We start from the raw sequence: 14,777 nt of genomic DNA on the forward strand, positions 1-14,777 counted from the left end.
GCTATGAGCCACGCACTGCGGGCTGACGAGTCACTGCTTAAGACAAGGCCCGTCTAGATCCACTTGCCATGTGGTATCGAACTTCCACGCGTCTCTGGGCCGGAAGCTTGGTACCTTTTGCAGCCAACTGAGCTTAAACACCTCAAGACTGCGGTGCATAGAGGTTCCGTGGTGTTTCTTCGGCGTTTCCAAACATGTGTATCACTGGAGGGTGGAAATGAAGGTGTGAATGTCGAATCAAATTCGATTAGAGGTATCAACGCCGAACAATGCAACATCTCCGCAAAGGGCAAAAGGAAGCTACTTTTCATGTGGCCCAACAAACCTAGGTGGTAGATCGAGATCCCACGATGGCCGCTCAACAAGAACCACCTCGAGCGGCTGCCCCTGCTCGCTGCTAACCGCCGCCATGCCCAGAATGGGACGATACTTGAACGTATGCCACCAGCTCGCTTTTTGCTCCACCTCTGCTACCTCACCTCCGGTAGGCACGTCCCCATTGGTCATCTCGTCCTGCGTGGCCGTACGTCGGAGGGCCGCGAGGGGGTGAGACTCGCCCTCGTCGTCATCTTCAAGCGCGTTAGACCGGGGGGCGTGCACGTCCACCCAGTTCGCCTTTCCTGCATCCTTGCCTGGTGCGCCGCTATACTTGCGCATCTTTGTAATCGTGCTCTCTTTTGAGGGGACAATATCGCCAGCTCCACTGGTGCTCTTCCTCGGAGTATCTGTCGCCGTGTCGCGCTTTCGCTTCTTCGATCCTTCATCAGACATGTGGAAGTCTTTGCTCAGATCGAACATGAAGAGCCACTTCTCACCATACAGCCACAGCCGTTGCTGGGAGGAAGAAACGTCCCATACGCAGCCCTTAGCTGGCAGATCAAGCATGCGGTACTCGGAAGGATAGCTGGATGGCGGGTTCCTCCTGGACCATTCCGATAAGCGGCCTGCGATCACTTCAAAGACGTACAGCTGCTGCTTTGCAGATGTGACGAGCAGCCTCTGCTCCGTGGTCGGCACCTCCCGTGAGTGGGGGTGGGGGTTGGATCGTGTAGGATGAACAGCAGGGTTGCCATTCGGTTGTGGCCGAGAGTCGTCCGTGCTAGGTTGGAACGATAGTAGTGTCGGTGTGGAGTCGAGACGGGGCAACAAGTGTCCAGAGGGATTACGTATCCATCTCTGGCCAAGGAATATGACCTGTTCCTTGGATCCCTCTTCGTCATCATCAGACTCTTCGTCGTCGACAGCATCCGAAGCGGAATCGTCAATATCCACTTCGGGAGCGGTGACGTCCTCGTGTCCTTCAATAACCCACGTATCGATGTACCCTGCAAGGTCGGTGACAGCAAACACAGAGCCATCAGAAGAAAACTCTGCGTGGTTGATAGAGCGTTCGTACGATCCGTGCTCTCCGGTAAGAGGCGTTGTTCGGGTGTCTTCACGAGAAATACGCTGCAGGCGCGCAATCTTAGCTAGAGGACGAGGCTCGTCATCCGGGTCCGCTGTTCTGACGATCCTGACAAGCCTGACTTCATTCGTGGCTGTCACTGCAGCAAGCCACTTGCCGTCTCCTGTCAAGCGAACATTCCTTGCTCCCTCGATATCTGGCATCTCAATCTTTCGAATTCGAAGACTGGGTTCCGCTCCTGACTGCGGGCGAATGAGCTGAAACAACTTGACAGCATCTGCGGTCGCGACGGAGAGAAGCTCGCCATCCTGGGTAATCGAGACAGATGTAATGTTCTCATCTCCCTGTAGAGCCAAACGTGCGACCACCTTGGGCTTCTCTGTGCCGTCATTGTTGGGCTTGACGCGCCAGATACGGACTTCAGTGTTCCACCAGCTGACCAAAATTCGTGCCTCTGGTGCGCTCACCAGAGGAGGAGTAGATGGGAGAGCAGGCAGACCACGGCTGAGCTCTTGACCAAACTGGCGGAGAGGGACGACAATAGGTTGGGTATCAATGCCTGTGATATATGTGAGCGGTTTGCCAACGTGACACGAAGAAGACATCTCTCACCTCCCGAGACGACGACACTGATCTTGTTGCCCTCGTATGTTGCCATCGCCTTGACGTCGTGCTCATGGTACCTCTGATGAGAAACCTTGCGCCATTTGCCATTCTGTCCCTTGTTCCCTTGCGACTTCTTGCAGGTGTAGAAGCACGTGCGGCGGTCCATGCCAGCACTGAAGATACCAGTACCATCGCGAGAGATAGCTAAGTCCAGCACATCTGCTTCGTGGCCCGCAATTCGCTGCGTCTGACTGTAGTTCTTGCCGCTGTAGACTCTGATCTCGCCAGTAGAATCGCCAGACACAAAATCACCATTTGGAAGGCACTTCACCTTCCAGACCAGAATCTCCTTCGGGCCGCCATGAGGTCCGCTTCCTAGCGAAATGTTTCGGATAACATTGCCATTTCTTGTATCGAAGACTCGGATCATGCTGTCTGCGAAGCCTGCGAGAACAGTGTCACGGTCTTTGTACGCAACACTCAAAGCACGAGCTTTCTTCGTCGACGCCCGGGAAACGAATCGTTCGAAGCGGAGATCATCGTCTTCGGTGGAGAGGAGGACGAGGGTACCGTCTGCGCAGCCTGCTACAAGTTTCTGATATGCGCTTGCATCGTTTGCGGCTCCGATCGTGTTGCCTTTCGCCCTCGGCTGTGCACTAACACACCACACTTCGCTGTGGTTTCCGTTCGAGTGGCGCGCGGGGAGACCTGTTGCAAGATCCCATTCGGTGACGCTGCTCGAGTAGCCGATGCTAAACAGTCGCAAGCGTCCGGGTACAATCTTGCCGCTCGAGTCCCTTTGGTCGGGGTTCTGCGTCCATACCAGACCCTCCACGCTTCGGTCTTTACCGCCGTAAAAGACTTTCTCTTGTAGCCATGCCCCATTCGCCGGGTTCCAGATTTCAATGTTGCCGTTGGCGCGTCCAATGGCGAGTCTCAGTGATTCGGGTTCCTGTTGGCCATGCTCGGGTTCTGTATGTGAAAATGCTAGGGCGTTGATTGCAGAAGGCGGGAAAGGCACGAAACGCGACCTGTGGATGTCCATGATATCGTATAGTTTGGAAGTGGATATCGCAAGCTTTATTCAAAAGTACCGCACACAATATATCAGCGTGCGCTACCGAACCAACGCTACGGCTATCATGTTCGTGAAGTCGCACCCCAAACTCTTCGAAGTCTTCGCAAGAAGTTTTTGTGGAGACAAGTGGGTCGCAGCTGCCGCTCGGCTCTTTGGTTTTTCCTAGCGCCGCTGATTAGGCAACATCTAACCTCACTTCATCAACGACCACATCCTCTGAACGCTATCCATCAAACCATCAAGACCATGTTCACCCATCTGCTTCCATCAGACCGGTGAACATGCTCTTAAGGTTATTGTCTTCCTCTCTAGTGGAGTCTCGGTGTCGTGTGGCATCTTGAAGCCGTCACGCACTGTCAGAACGTCAACACTCAAGCGCCAGTCTTACCTCTCCGAGCCGCACCCCGCCAAAGCCTGTGACTTCTCAGTCAATCATATCTTGGATTGGAGGATGGACAACAGTGCATAGGGCTATAGGCTCTAAGATTGAGTGCGGCAGTTGGCTGTCGAAGGCTGGGTATATTGGGCTCGACATTCAGAATTATGGCTACGTTCACTCGGCTCAAATCGCGGCCTGACGGGATAAACTTCCCGAGGTCTCTGTGAAGCCTTACATGGCTTGCTACGATAGTGACGAGTATTGGACGTTGTAGCCCTCTAAGTTCGGCCGTTGTCCGCAACCAGCCGCTCCAACCAGAATTAGAAACGATGCTGTACGATCACCGGCTTGGGCATTGCGTAAACATTCCTCGTGTCGCGGGCAACGGAAGCCAGCTGGATGCCCCTCGCTTCTGCGGTCTCGTCAGCTTGTGACGCAGCATAATCACACCTTCGTGAGACCCGTGGCGGAAAGCTATCCTGATAAGCATCCGGTCCAGTTTCCACAAACCGCAACAGACTTCGCACGTAGTTAGCTCTGCGTATGAACGTCATCGCACTCCGTTGCTGTAGTGATGCTAGAGTCAACGGCGGAACTTGACTGCAATCAGGGTTGGCGCCCCTTGATGTGCAACCATCTGGCACGCTGCATGAGATCAACATGAATCGCCTTCAGTGCGCCTTGGGCGTCCCAAGGCCGGTTTCAGAGGCTGGCCGCGACGCCGCGCAAACCATGTAACCACTCTACGCGGTACGCGTGGATGCGACCCGAAGTGCGGTTGCGCTCTCAACGCGTGCTTAATGGTACCTGGGAAAACCGTTCTGTGACAATCTCGTAATGTTGCATTGGTTGAACCTTCAATACTTGCGCTTTGACCGCCGAGCGGGGGTAACATCTTCCGCCAAACAGCGGCATTGCGTCAATCCCTTCATCCATTGCATTACTCGGGAGTCAGGGCGCAGCCGGGCTTGTTATCGTTGGGCTGGCAGCTGTATTAGGGGAGACAGGTAGGGCAGGTTATTGAAACATGCACTTCACCCCCAGCAGCCATTTCTGCAAACGTTGAAAAGTTTGCCCTACAAGTGTCGTGCGAGCTGCACAGGATCTGTCACAGCTCATGCGGTGTGCCCAGAGTCCCAGGCAACCTAGCAAGCGACTAGGCCAGAGGAAGGGGACCCATCCGCAAACCTGGTGCTACAACGTGTGTCGGCGCAGTGCATCGGGTTGCTGTGGAGGACAAGTGAAGATCTGCTCACGAGGCCCGCAATCTGAAAGATCGCGATGAAAAGTCTTGAGCAAATTTGCTAGCAACGCTGATACGGTAGCCGCAGCATGAGGCCCACAGAGTCCACGACTTAAGCGTCGATAGACTCGGTGTGCAGTCGGACGAGACAAAGCATGGAACGGAGCGGAACAAACGAATTGGGCTGGAGGCAAAAGTTTCCTGGTTCGCGTTATCGCGTGCAATGGCGGCTCAAGACGCGCTGTGTTCGCGGTCGTAACCATCGCGGACGTGACGAGTTAGTTGCGCGCTGGCCTAAAGCCTTAAGACGAGACACGGTGTGCGGAAGCCGGGTGCAAGCTCTACACAGTAGCTGCATGCGATAGTCAGACCAAGAGAAAGCGTTGCCGGTTGCTGCGTCTAAACGGTGCTTTTGGATGGCGTCCGAGGTTGTAAATGCGAGAAAGATCGCGCTAGCATGCGTCAATTGCAGCCGATGTGCCTCCCAGCCGCACACAATGAATTGCCGGACCCAAACCATCGCATCATATGCTGGACGCCCGCAGACACGCCAATTGAATCTTCGTTGGTGCAATTGCAGGGACACGCGCACAGCTGAAGGGCGCCGTGCCATGTCTCGGTGTTGTACCTGCAAGAGGCACTGCTTTGCTCATCAGCATATACATTGAAGGCACGATACGGATGATTTGCCCCCACAGCGGTCAGCGTCAGGAATAGTATTACTTCTGCTAAGTCTAAGCTCAAATGCTGTCACGATGCAGCGGAACAAAGGTCGTTTGACCTAACCCCGCAAAAGAAGTGGCTAGGACCTGCAAGGGAAGGTCAACCACGGATGATTTCTGGAAGCCTCCAGCTCGGCAACATGGGTTTGATGCTTGCAACCCGTGGGTGTGATGCGCAATCTCGCGAGATGAAGACCTGCTGCGGGATGCTTTGCTGGGCGTGTCAATTACAGGCAGATGGGCCGCCTCCCAATTGCATGCCGAAACAGCAGCAGCAGCGATCTTGATGCCCGCAAAGCAGTCGCTTCAACGGTCAGACCTGAAGTCTCATCAGTAAGGAAGTCTGTGTTCCTCCACTGTGTAGCTACGAAGCTCGGTACCGATGGTCGCGCGATAGTCTCTCTTAGAGCACCCCACCCACCATGCGGAAGCGTGAACGTGGGGCTTGATGGTCTGTTTACTCTGAATCGCTCGCATTGAGTTTGCGTGTTTCTATGGAGCTGGTGAGATCACCAGGACACGGGAATGATGCTGCTTGCAGGTACTCGACAGTGAGACTTCGCGTGTAACCTCGAACAGGGCGCAACCACCCGCAGGCATCTGTATGCACCCGCGAGCACAGGAGTGCGTAAGCGAATGTGAACTCCTACTATTACCTCATGACGTTGGGTACATTTTTGAGGCATCTGCTGCCACTTGGCACCAAATGCCAGGGGAACCACGCCGCAGAGTCTGACCTACGGCAGCGCTGCCAATTGAAGGTCTTGGCTACTGGACCATGCAGCGCAGCATGTTTCCTGTGTGCAGCCGAAGACACATTGGCCAGCGTTCAGAGCCTGACCCTGGTCGCTGCATGCGTTGGCTGGCATGGCTTCAGGCTGACCGGCGAAGCTCCCAAGGCCTGATTCGGCGGGGGTTCGCAAGCATGACAGCCAGTCCACCAGCGCGGTCATTTCAGCCCGGCGGCCAGCTAACGTGGATAGTCGCCGCGGGCTAGGAGCCACACTGGGACGCGTTGTGAGGCCACGGCAGGCGTCACGTATTTGTGCGATCGCCAGACGGCGAACGGCACCCTGCGACTGTTGCATGTTGCAGCGCAGGCTCCGGCGGGCACAGCAGCTGGTCGCTACTGAATGGCCATGGCCGCGAGCACGGCAGCCAAGCACCGTGACGGTGCGCGAGACAGAGGGGGCGGCGTGCGGAAGATACGGGCTGCAACGCGTGCAATATCAAGCGTGTTCCTGGCTGGGAGCTGCCAGAGCAAAGCGCCATGGATCCACGACGCCGGCGGAACACGCCACGGTTGGCTGGTGTTCCTTGACTTTCAAGGTTGTGAACTTGCGCGACCGCGATAGGGTTAGGCCCGTCGCTCCAAGCCATCGAGCGCGGTCCACTATGGCTCCTGGGCGCGCTGAGAGCCCGTCGTTTTGTGAGAGCTGCAGCCGTCTGAAGAACATCATCCTCTCCTCACCTCCCCTTCACCTCCTCTTTATCATCCTCTCCCCCACTACGGTCGAGCACGGAGTTTCTTGGATTCGATGCGGCGCTGAATTTCTTCGGCCCTATCCTTCCACAAAACCCTCCCTCCTGCTCACTCCACCCCGACCGTCTCTCTACGAATAGGATACCCTGACAGGTGCCAGACCACTTGGTGACCTTCAGCCTCCCATTCCCTCCGCTTCCGCCTCCTGTCCTCTCGCTGGCCGCAGAGGTAGTCAAGAACGCCTTCGCTGTACCTCCGTCCATCGTTGTCCGACTCGGCTCCTATACGACCAGCCTCGTGTGACCCCACTGTACACCTGTGTCAGCTCTTGAAACCAAGGTAGGTCGTTGTTTCAATATTCTTTGCCGTGTATCCCGTTTGCCTCGGCCGTTGCCTCGAATTTGGATAGCACCTGCCATCAGCGACTTCTTCCATCCAAGGATCCCGATCAGGAAGGAACAAAGGGCACAGACCATGACGAGGAATATGAACACAACGACAACATTGAGGACAATGTCGGCATTTGAGGGCGACATGAGGGCGGAACGAGCATTGCGAATGACAGAACGACGAGATCCAGGGACGTACAATGGGATTGTAAACTTCGGCGTTGCATAATGTTGTTGGCTAGGGGTGGCAGGCCGAACCAAGGGCGACACATACCGTACTCTCCATCGGATTGCAACTTGTCTACGTTGTTCGAACCTGTCTCGCCAAATCACGACTCGCGATCACGGCGGCGACGCCATCACAGCCCACACGAGATTGCGTGCCATGATGTCGACGCTGTAGCACCCCATGCACGGTCACGTCTTCGTCCTACATTTCGCTCATCCAACTCTGATGGCTTTGGATCAGTCGCTTGGGGTTATGGATGTCGCTGCCATTGTCTGTCGCGTTGTGCTGCGCCGACCTTAGGCTGCATGTAGCAAACCTCGTATACCGCTTCGTCATTATTACCTATGGGTGATGCGGATCTGTCACTGAATTTGGCCACTCAACTCACATGTGCTCCTGACGCGGTACCGATCCGGAGTCTACCGTAGCTCCATTCCACCCTTCACCAACAGCTACCACTTTGGCTCACTCTCATTTCACTGGATCATTGCATGACATCTCGGCTCATTATTCATCGTATAGCGGACTTGCGCTGACCATACCACTGCAGTTTCAACAGTCGTATTCAGGCTTAACAAACCGCTCTATCTCGCAACAGTCATTTGCACCTTCGAAACCGAAGATTTGCAAAACTTGTAGGTTTTCCGAAAACGCACCAGAACTGCTTGAAACTAATCCTTACGCAGCTCAGTGACTGCCAGCATTGGAATTGTCCGCATTCCAGCGCCTAGCAACACACCCTGGCAGACTCGTTAGCTCGTGCTCTGTCATCCCTTTTCACAGTAGTGTTCGCCCCACATCAAACCCGCCCAATTTCACTCTAGCTCCTGGATGCAATTAGCAAGGGGCTCGAGCTTTCCGACTTCCTCTACTGTACCTTTCCTGTCCTCCTCTGCTCTTCATTCGTTCTTTATCTTAATACTTTAATTCTTCAAGGTATGTACTCCCTCGCGCACTGCTACGCGATCTAGACGTAGGTGAACGCGGACTAATATCCTCCTGCGTTCAGGTTTCGATCATACATATTCCCGCCTCGCAAGCTCCCCGGGAATCACGGACCAAACACCTTCCTTTTAGATCCAACTACATACAGTCCTTCGACATCAACTTGCCTATCAGGCTGCCATTCTCTAATCCGGCCAACACACCGAGCCATCACACTCTCTCACCAAAGCGAATCGACTTCGACCCAACCATCACCCACCTCACTCCACATCCCAACAATGGCCTACTCTCAGCACACACAATCCCGCTACGGGCACTGCGACTCGTACTTTACAGAATCGCAGGATGATGGTATCTACGTCCTCCGCGCTGAGGCTAGGGAACGTCACCGCAGTCTCGCAAGGATGCAACAGCGGGCTCTCGCAGAGGATCTCTCAAGACAGACTGCCGACGAGTATCAGGAGGATATCATGGAGCATATGATGGCAATGGAGGTCGGTGCTACAGTGAACGCATGATGGAATTTCCGGCTAACAACATTCAGACACAAACACTGCCAGACGTCAACTCAATTGACATCCAGACAGAAATCCAGTGGTTCATGCGCCCTTACCTGCTCGACTTTCTGGTTGAGGCCCACGCCGCTTTCCAGCTCTTACCCGAGACTCTCTTCCTTGCCGTCAACCTCCTCGATCGCTACTGCTCTCGCCGTGTTGTGTACAAGCGTCATTACCAGCTCGTTGGCTGTGCTGCCCTCCTCATTGCTGCCAAGTATGGTGACAAGAAGGACCGGGTACCCACCGTTCGGGAGCTGAAGTCTATGTGCTGCTCGCTTTACGACGACGAGATGTTCACTCAGATGGAATGGCACGTGTTGCAAACTCTCAACTGGATCGTTGGTCACCCCACCGTGGACGCATTCCTTCAAATTGCCCTCGCCGCGTCGACTTACGATGCCGAGGTTGAGCACATGACACTCTACATCGCGGAGATTGCTCTATTCCACAAGGAGTTTGTGTCCACACCGCCTTCGGTCCTCGCTAGATCTGCGCTTGCACTCGCAAGGTGTGTGCTTACACGCCCTCAAGCTAAGCCTACAGAGTGGGCTGGTGCCTACGATGCCCAGACCGTTATGGGTTTGTCAAACCACTTGTATCAGCCATCACCCGTCCTCTCGAGGAAGTACGCCTCGACACATCTCTCCAACGTCGTCGCCACCGTCGATGAGTTCCTCCAACAGCAAGCACGCAACGCTCAAAGGGCAGCCGCCTCGCCCCCGACACCACCGCCAACACTCACCGTCGAGGAGCCCAAGCATGTTTCTGAATTCGGACCCTCAACACCCCAGAAGGTTGCCTACAGCGCCATCATGAACAACGGATGTCTCACACCACCAATCACTCCTGATGGTGAAGGGCAGTTCGCCGGCCATGTCGTCAAGTCACAACCAGCTTCGATGTTCCCGTCGACACCAACATCAGAGCCGGCACCAAACATGTCGTCACATCAACAATATTTCCCGAACTCATACCTGCATCCTCAGCACATGTAAACATATCCCTTGCTAGGACCAGCTGTCGTCTTGATCTTTTCCGCATAATCATGGATTGTCTCGATTACAACCGTGAATATACCCGTTGTACCAAAAATCTTCATGTATGAGCGTCATAGCTTCACACCTGTCGGCATTTGCAAGCGTTTTACTCTACTTTTTCCGCGATATCAAAGAATTTTCTGTTCCTGCACATTTACCCGCATTTCCTTTGTTACAACCCTCGAGCGACAAAAAAACAAGTTCGTTCACCGCCAGTGTAAGGCTGCGTCGGCACATCGGTCCCGATCAGAGCAGAATATTCGCATCTTGGATCTACGATATCCTCTAATATGAGTAGCTCTGTGGCGGGAGTGCGAGTGGAGGAAAACAATCACACAGGCTGAAATTGGACACAGACGCCGTACAAAAGCTCACTCGCCCGTGTTGTTTGCTTAAGCGAGCAGAGATACCCTTCTTCCTTCCTTACAAGATTTCGTCGTTCTGCAACCCATGCAATTCATCGCTGGGAAACATGGTGCTCGGGGCTTGATGGTGCGCTAGTCCTGGTGTTAGGGCTCAGATTGTACTTGACAGCGGGGCTGAAAGGGACGTGATGAGCATTAGTTACTAGAACATGGTCATCCACAAATCAACAGTGTTCCATGCAGCCTATTCCTTGCGCTCTTAAGTCTGAGGTCTTGCAATATCACGTTTCAGATTCGTGGGCAAGCAGACTCCAAGCTGTGGTGCTATCCACTCATAACATGTTTCAGCGCTGTTTATGCAACACTGGAGTCTTAAAGATGCCTTGATACGCACGCATGAGAAGCACTTCACACAATTGATCGTAGACTTCCTTCAGCATGACTCCTGTAAGTCCTAGGAAATTGCGCTGTCTTGCCGCTATGCGACAGTCGCTAACCGTACAAGACACCAATCTCCATCTCAAAACCCACTAGCATCGGCTACATGCCATTGTCGCCCTACATCGACGATGAAACTACATTCGCGAATAATGTTCTTTGTCCACGGTATGCCGACCAAGACCCAGCCTCGGCACCGCCTTCACCAGCGTCGGTTCAGTCTTTTGACATATTGGAGTCTATTCCATGGCGACGAAGCTACATTTCTATAAACTCTGATACAGAGCGCGCCTACCGCAAACAATGGAGAAAACACAGAGCACAGGTGATTGTGATCATGCTCCTGCTTGTGCTCTCTACGACAGCGCTTACCCTAGGAATCTCTCTGTCAATACAACACGCAAATAAGCAGCTAAAATCAACATGCCTTTCGCGCTACGGTGGAGACAGATGCGCCGACCCAGCATGGGCACGCTGCGTCATCAACGAGGGACTGGGATATTGCCAGGGCGCCATGTAAGACACATTTGCTATGGAGTAATGACTCCAAGACTTCCAGGTCGTCTGGGAATTCAGATCATGATCACATTGGAATGACACTGCCAATCCCTGGACACGATGCCGCCGCGTCGACATGTGGCGTCGGTCCGTCACCCAGTCGTTCTCCCTTGGGAGGGCCGTTAGCCCCCCCAAACGCGAATCTGGGGAGGCAAATTGGGCTCGGGGGCCACTATTGGGCAGTCGCGTTTACGAGTCGCGAGGTCGCGTTCGTACTGATTTCGGTGTTAGAACCACGCGTTTCTAGAAGGTGGTTTGGCGATTGGAAAAGGGGGAAATTGGGTGAGGCGGCTGCCGGCTGGTTCGGTGTGGCGCAATGCGCTGTCGTATAGCCCGGGTTCACCCCGGTTTCGTGGCAGGATGGCCAGATGGAGTTGCGGTGTGCACTTGCTTTGTCGCAAGGTTGTCAAAGAACAAAATCTCCTCGGTTGTTGGTGAGCCTTGAACGAAGTCGTTAGGTCCATGCCCGGCACTGCACCCGGGCACGTCCGACCAGCCACCTAGCAACACGCGGTACTGTAGCGTGCAACTATAATAATCTCGTCATGACTCTTTCTGCGTACGCTCGAACGGACTTAATCAGGTACAGTTCACCGGCTTATTGGCTGTGATGAATGGCTTGGATGCTACAAAATGCTGAGTGGCTGGTCGGATGTGGTTGCAGGCAGAACACCTGAGGAGGAGTGCTTGCACGTGACTGTTATCTTATCGCACCATGTATCTCGCACCCCGTATCACAACGAAAGTTCAATTCATCTCACTCACGCCTAGTCAAATCGAGAGTGTCGTTGCCAACGTATCCATGAAGCATGACAGACTCAACCAGCAGCTCGCCGCGTTTGTTAAGGGCGTTACGCCCTACTTTTCAGGACTCACATCCCACAAGGAACAAGCAGTCCATTAGACCACTCGTTGTGCTTCTTATCCTCGTGCACCTTTCTGCTGTTCTGTATACACTCCCGTTGAATCGGGTGATTGAGTTGAGACTTTGTCAAGACCACTACGAGCGCCATGATAGAGCCCTGATCCCGACGCATGGACCCATCCCTGAGAAGTTGTGCAAGATTGACGAAGTTCAACAACGACTAGCATGGCTTCAAGGTATCATGGAAACAACTTTGGTCGTTTGTGGTATGTAAATACTGCTATGAACCGAGTGTACTCACCCATGTCTGATTCTGCTGTGGTCAGACTTCCTTGTAACGATTCCCTTCAGCTTCATCGCTGAGAGGTACGGAGTTCGAACTGTTCTTTGGTGCAATCTCGTCCCAAGGATTTTCATGAGTGTATGGACTCTCACGATTGGGTATCTCCCTAATATCTTGCCTACGAAAGCTATCATCGTGGGACCCTTCCTAGCTATTTTCGGGGGTGAATGCGTGTTGCAATCAACCATCTTTGCATTGACATCGGCGCTAGCCAATGAGTATGTTCAGCGGTATGTCATCCACAGTCGTGCTTTCCTAGGCGAGTCTCACCAATGGCAGAGCATCCTACTTCTCGTACATCAGCTCTACTTCATACGTTGTATCGTTCCTGGGCCCAACCTTGGCTTCGACTACGATGAGTTGGAATATCTGGTTACCGTTCTGGATCAACATCGGTCTTCTAACATGCGCGATACCTACCATCATGCTGCTTCCTCAGACCGCAAAGCCGACCGTCGTTGACTCTTCGGCAGCCTTATCCGAACCTTCTGACATAGAAGAAGCCGGGCCACTTCTTGCCGACGACGAGGGTCGCGCAAGTCACTATGCTAACGCATTCGAAAAACCGCATGGTTTCGTACAAGAATGCATTCACGCGGCACGAAAGCTTCTCGACTTGATCAAAGGGCGTCGGAACTTCCAAGTGCTCCTGTGCTCATTCTTTCTTACCGCTCTTGCAAGCTCAGATACAAAGCTTCTTGTCCAATATATCTCAAAGCGATACGAATGGACGTTTGCACAGGTATGCTAGACTTTCCCTGTGCCTATTGAGCGTCTACTCATCTGCATCTAGGCCGGATTTATGCTGTCGGCGAAAGCAATCGTTAATTTCACGTTACTTGCAATCATCGTGCCGCGTCTCATCCGCAAATCCATGTCGTCTCGAGCCGTGCATGGATCCGAAGTCCGTCTCAACTACCTCGGAGCTGAGATCAGCATCCTGATCTCGATAGTCGGTGTGCTATGTGTAGCACTGGCGTTCCAGTTCTGGATGCTGTTGGCTGCTTTGATGATCTACGCCCTTGGCTCAGCCTTGCCCGTGTTCACTATGTCGCTGGTGAAGTCGCAACTCATAGCGATAGGCGATTCTGATACGCAAGACTTTAGTATTGTTATGTTGACAAAAACGCTCGGTTCTCTCGTGGGCGCTCCGCTCATGGCCTCTCTTTGGATACAAGCCATCAAGCTTGGAGGTCTTGGCTTGGGTCTACCGTATCTTGTATCTGCTGTATGTCAACCTGATGTAGCATTATACGAGGGATGCTGATATGTCACAGACGATATATGCTACTGCCGCAAACGTCGTAGCAAACTTACACTTCTAGGGTGCTGCCAACAGCCAGCCTACCACCGATGCCCACAGAGCGGTATCTCTTGCTTTGTGACAGCGTTATTCACACGGTCTTGGTATCATTTTTCTTCGATGGACAAATATATTTATGAATCACGTATCAAGAGTTGAACGGAGTTCACGGTGCAGAGACTGTTCATTGAGTGCACACCCATTCTTCCAACAAAGGGAGATTATAAGCTTAGCGGAATCCTGGACTCATCGTCCTTCGAATTTCACCCTGGTCGCTTCTCGTACGTTGGCTACCTCTTAGGCGACGATACGGCTGAGGCTAACGTGCAGCAGCACTGACCAAACCTCAGCTGACCACCTTCCTGACATGACCGTCAGCCCGAGCGTTCACTCGTCGAAGCATTCAATCGTGACTTTGGTATTTACCTTCGTACTATGCCAGACGCCAATCTGACTCAACAATTCCTCAGATAGGACCATGTGTAGGGTCGACATGGAAGTTCCCATCAGGGCCAGCGGAAATAGGTCGGTGTACTCAAAACACATTCCAGTATTTGAGTGAGACAGCCCATGTGGCAGTGCACGTGTGTATCCAACAGAGTGCTCAGCAGACCCATCACATCATCGTTCCGGACTCCCGGTAGTGAGTTCCAGACGCGACAACAGTCGATATCAACTGGACCTTCTTCTTCGGACAGGTCAGCAGCTCGCACATCTCAACCCCGAGTCCGGTTCGGATTTCGGCAAAGAGAGACCGAGAGGCGTGTACCACCGTGAAGAGTACGCGGAGCGTGGCGACTATCTCACCCCACGACTCGCATCATTTCAAGCA

The 14,777-nt window shown here is 53.4% G+C and overlaps 5 protein-coding genes across 5 annotated transcripts; 2 read left to right on the plus strand and 3 right to left on the minus strand.

Annotated features, from left to right (window-relative positions):
- Nucleotides 1-223: 223 nt before the first annotated feature.
- On the minus strand, nt 224-3,234 carry C7974DRAFT_340078 (small nucleolar ribonucleoprotein-like protein complex subunit). Its single transcript, XM_046139250.1, has 2 exons — nt 2,018-3,234; nt 224-1,964 (listed from the first exon to the last, which is right to left on the minus strand). Exons 1-2 carry the CDS (start codon nt 3,054-3,056, stop codon nt 301-303), a joined length of 2,703 nt encoding a protein of 900 aa, XP_045994510.1. The 5' UTR covers nt 3,057-3,234; the 3' UTR covers nt 224-300.
- A 1,502-nt stretch (nt 3,235-4,736) lies between these two features.
- Nucleotides 4,737-5,251, minus strand: C7974DRAFT_398749 (uncharacterized protein). Its single transcript, XM_046142349.1, has one exon. It carries the CDS (start codon nt 5,229-5,231, stop codon nt 4,923-4,925), a length of 309 nt encoding a protein of 102 aa, XP_045994511.1. The 5' UTR covers nt 5,232-5,251; the 3' UTR covers nt 4,737-4,922.
- A 919-nt stretch (nt 5,252-6,170) lies between these two features.
- On the minus strand, nt 6,171-7,179 carry C7974DRAFT_378167 (uncharacterized protein; the record flags this gene model as incomplete). The annotated part of the gene is made up of 2 exons (XM_046140397.1): nt 6,171-6,645; nt 6,905-7,179. 2 exons carry the CDS (start codon nt 7,177-7,179, stop codon nt 6,171-6,173), a joined length of 750 nt encoding a protein of 249 aa, XP_045994512.1.
- Nucleotides 7,180-8,757: 1,578 nt separating this feature from the next.
- On the plus strand, nt 8,758-10,031 carry C7974DRAFT_378168 (G1/S-specific cyclin CLN2; the record flags this gene model as incomplete). The annotated part of the gene is made up of 2 exons (XM_046140398.1): nt 8,758-8,973; nt 9,024-10,031. The coding sequence occupies 2 exons, from the start codon at nt 8,758-8,760 to the stop codon at nt 10,029-10,031; spliced, it is 1,224 nt and encodes a 407-aa protein (XP_045994513.1).
- A 2,148-nt stretch (nt 10,032-12,179) lies between these two features.
- Nucleotides 12,180-14,124, plus strand: C7974DRAFT_225025 (major facilitator superfamily domain-containing protein). The gene is made up of 5 exons (XM_046137252.1): nt 12,180-12,565; nt 12,626-12,872; nt 12,922-13,384; nt 13,436-13,870; nt 13,920-14,124. The coding sequence occupies exons 1-5, from the start codon at nt 12,244-12,246 to the stop codon at nt 13,965-13,967; spliced, it is 1,515 nt and encodes a 504-aa protein (XP_045994514.1). The 5' UTR covers nt 12,180-12,243; the 3' UTR covers nt 13,968-14,124.
- Nucleotides 14,125-14,777: the final 653 nt, after the last annotated feature.

This window comes from Boeremia exigua (assembly GCF_020726555.1).
Source record: "Boeremia exigua strain MPI-SDFR-AT-0100 chromosome Unknown C7974scaffold_9, whole genome shotgun sequence".
NCBI classification, from domain to species: Eukaryota; Fungi; Ascomycota; class Dothideomycetes; order Pleosporales; family Didymellaceae; genus Boeremia; species Boeremia exigua.

Coding starts and splice junctions, on each gene's coding strand:
- C7974DRAFT_225025 (XM_046137252.1), top strand. CDS start 12,244: ATGACAGACTCAACCAGCAGCTCGCCGCGTTTGTTAAGGGCGTTACGC. Junction 12,873..12,921: donor GCCAATGAGTATGTTCAGCG/GTATGTCATCCA, acceptor CACCAATGGCAG/AGCATCCTACTTCTCGTACA. Junction 13,871..13,919: donor TACCGTATCTTGTATCTGCT/GTATGTCAACCT, acceptor GATATGTCACAG/ACGATATATGCTACTGCCGC.
- C7974DRAFT_340078 (XM_046139250.1), bottom strand. CDS start 3,056: ATGGACATCCACAGGTCGCGTTTCGTGCCTTTCCCGCCTTCTGCAATC. Junction 1,965..2,017: donor CAGTGTCGTCGTCTCGGGAG/GTGAGAGATGTC, acceptor CATATATCACAG/GCATTGATACCCAACCTATT.
- C7974DRAFT_398749 (XM_046142349.1), bottom strand. CDS start 5,231: ATGGTTTGGGTCCGGCAATTCATTGTGTGCGGCTGGGAGGCACATCGG.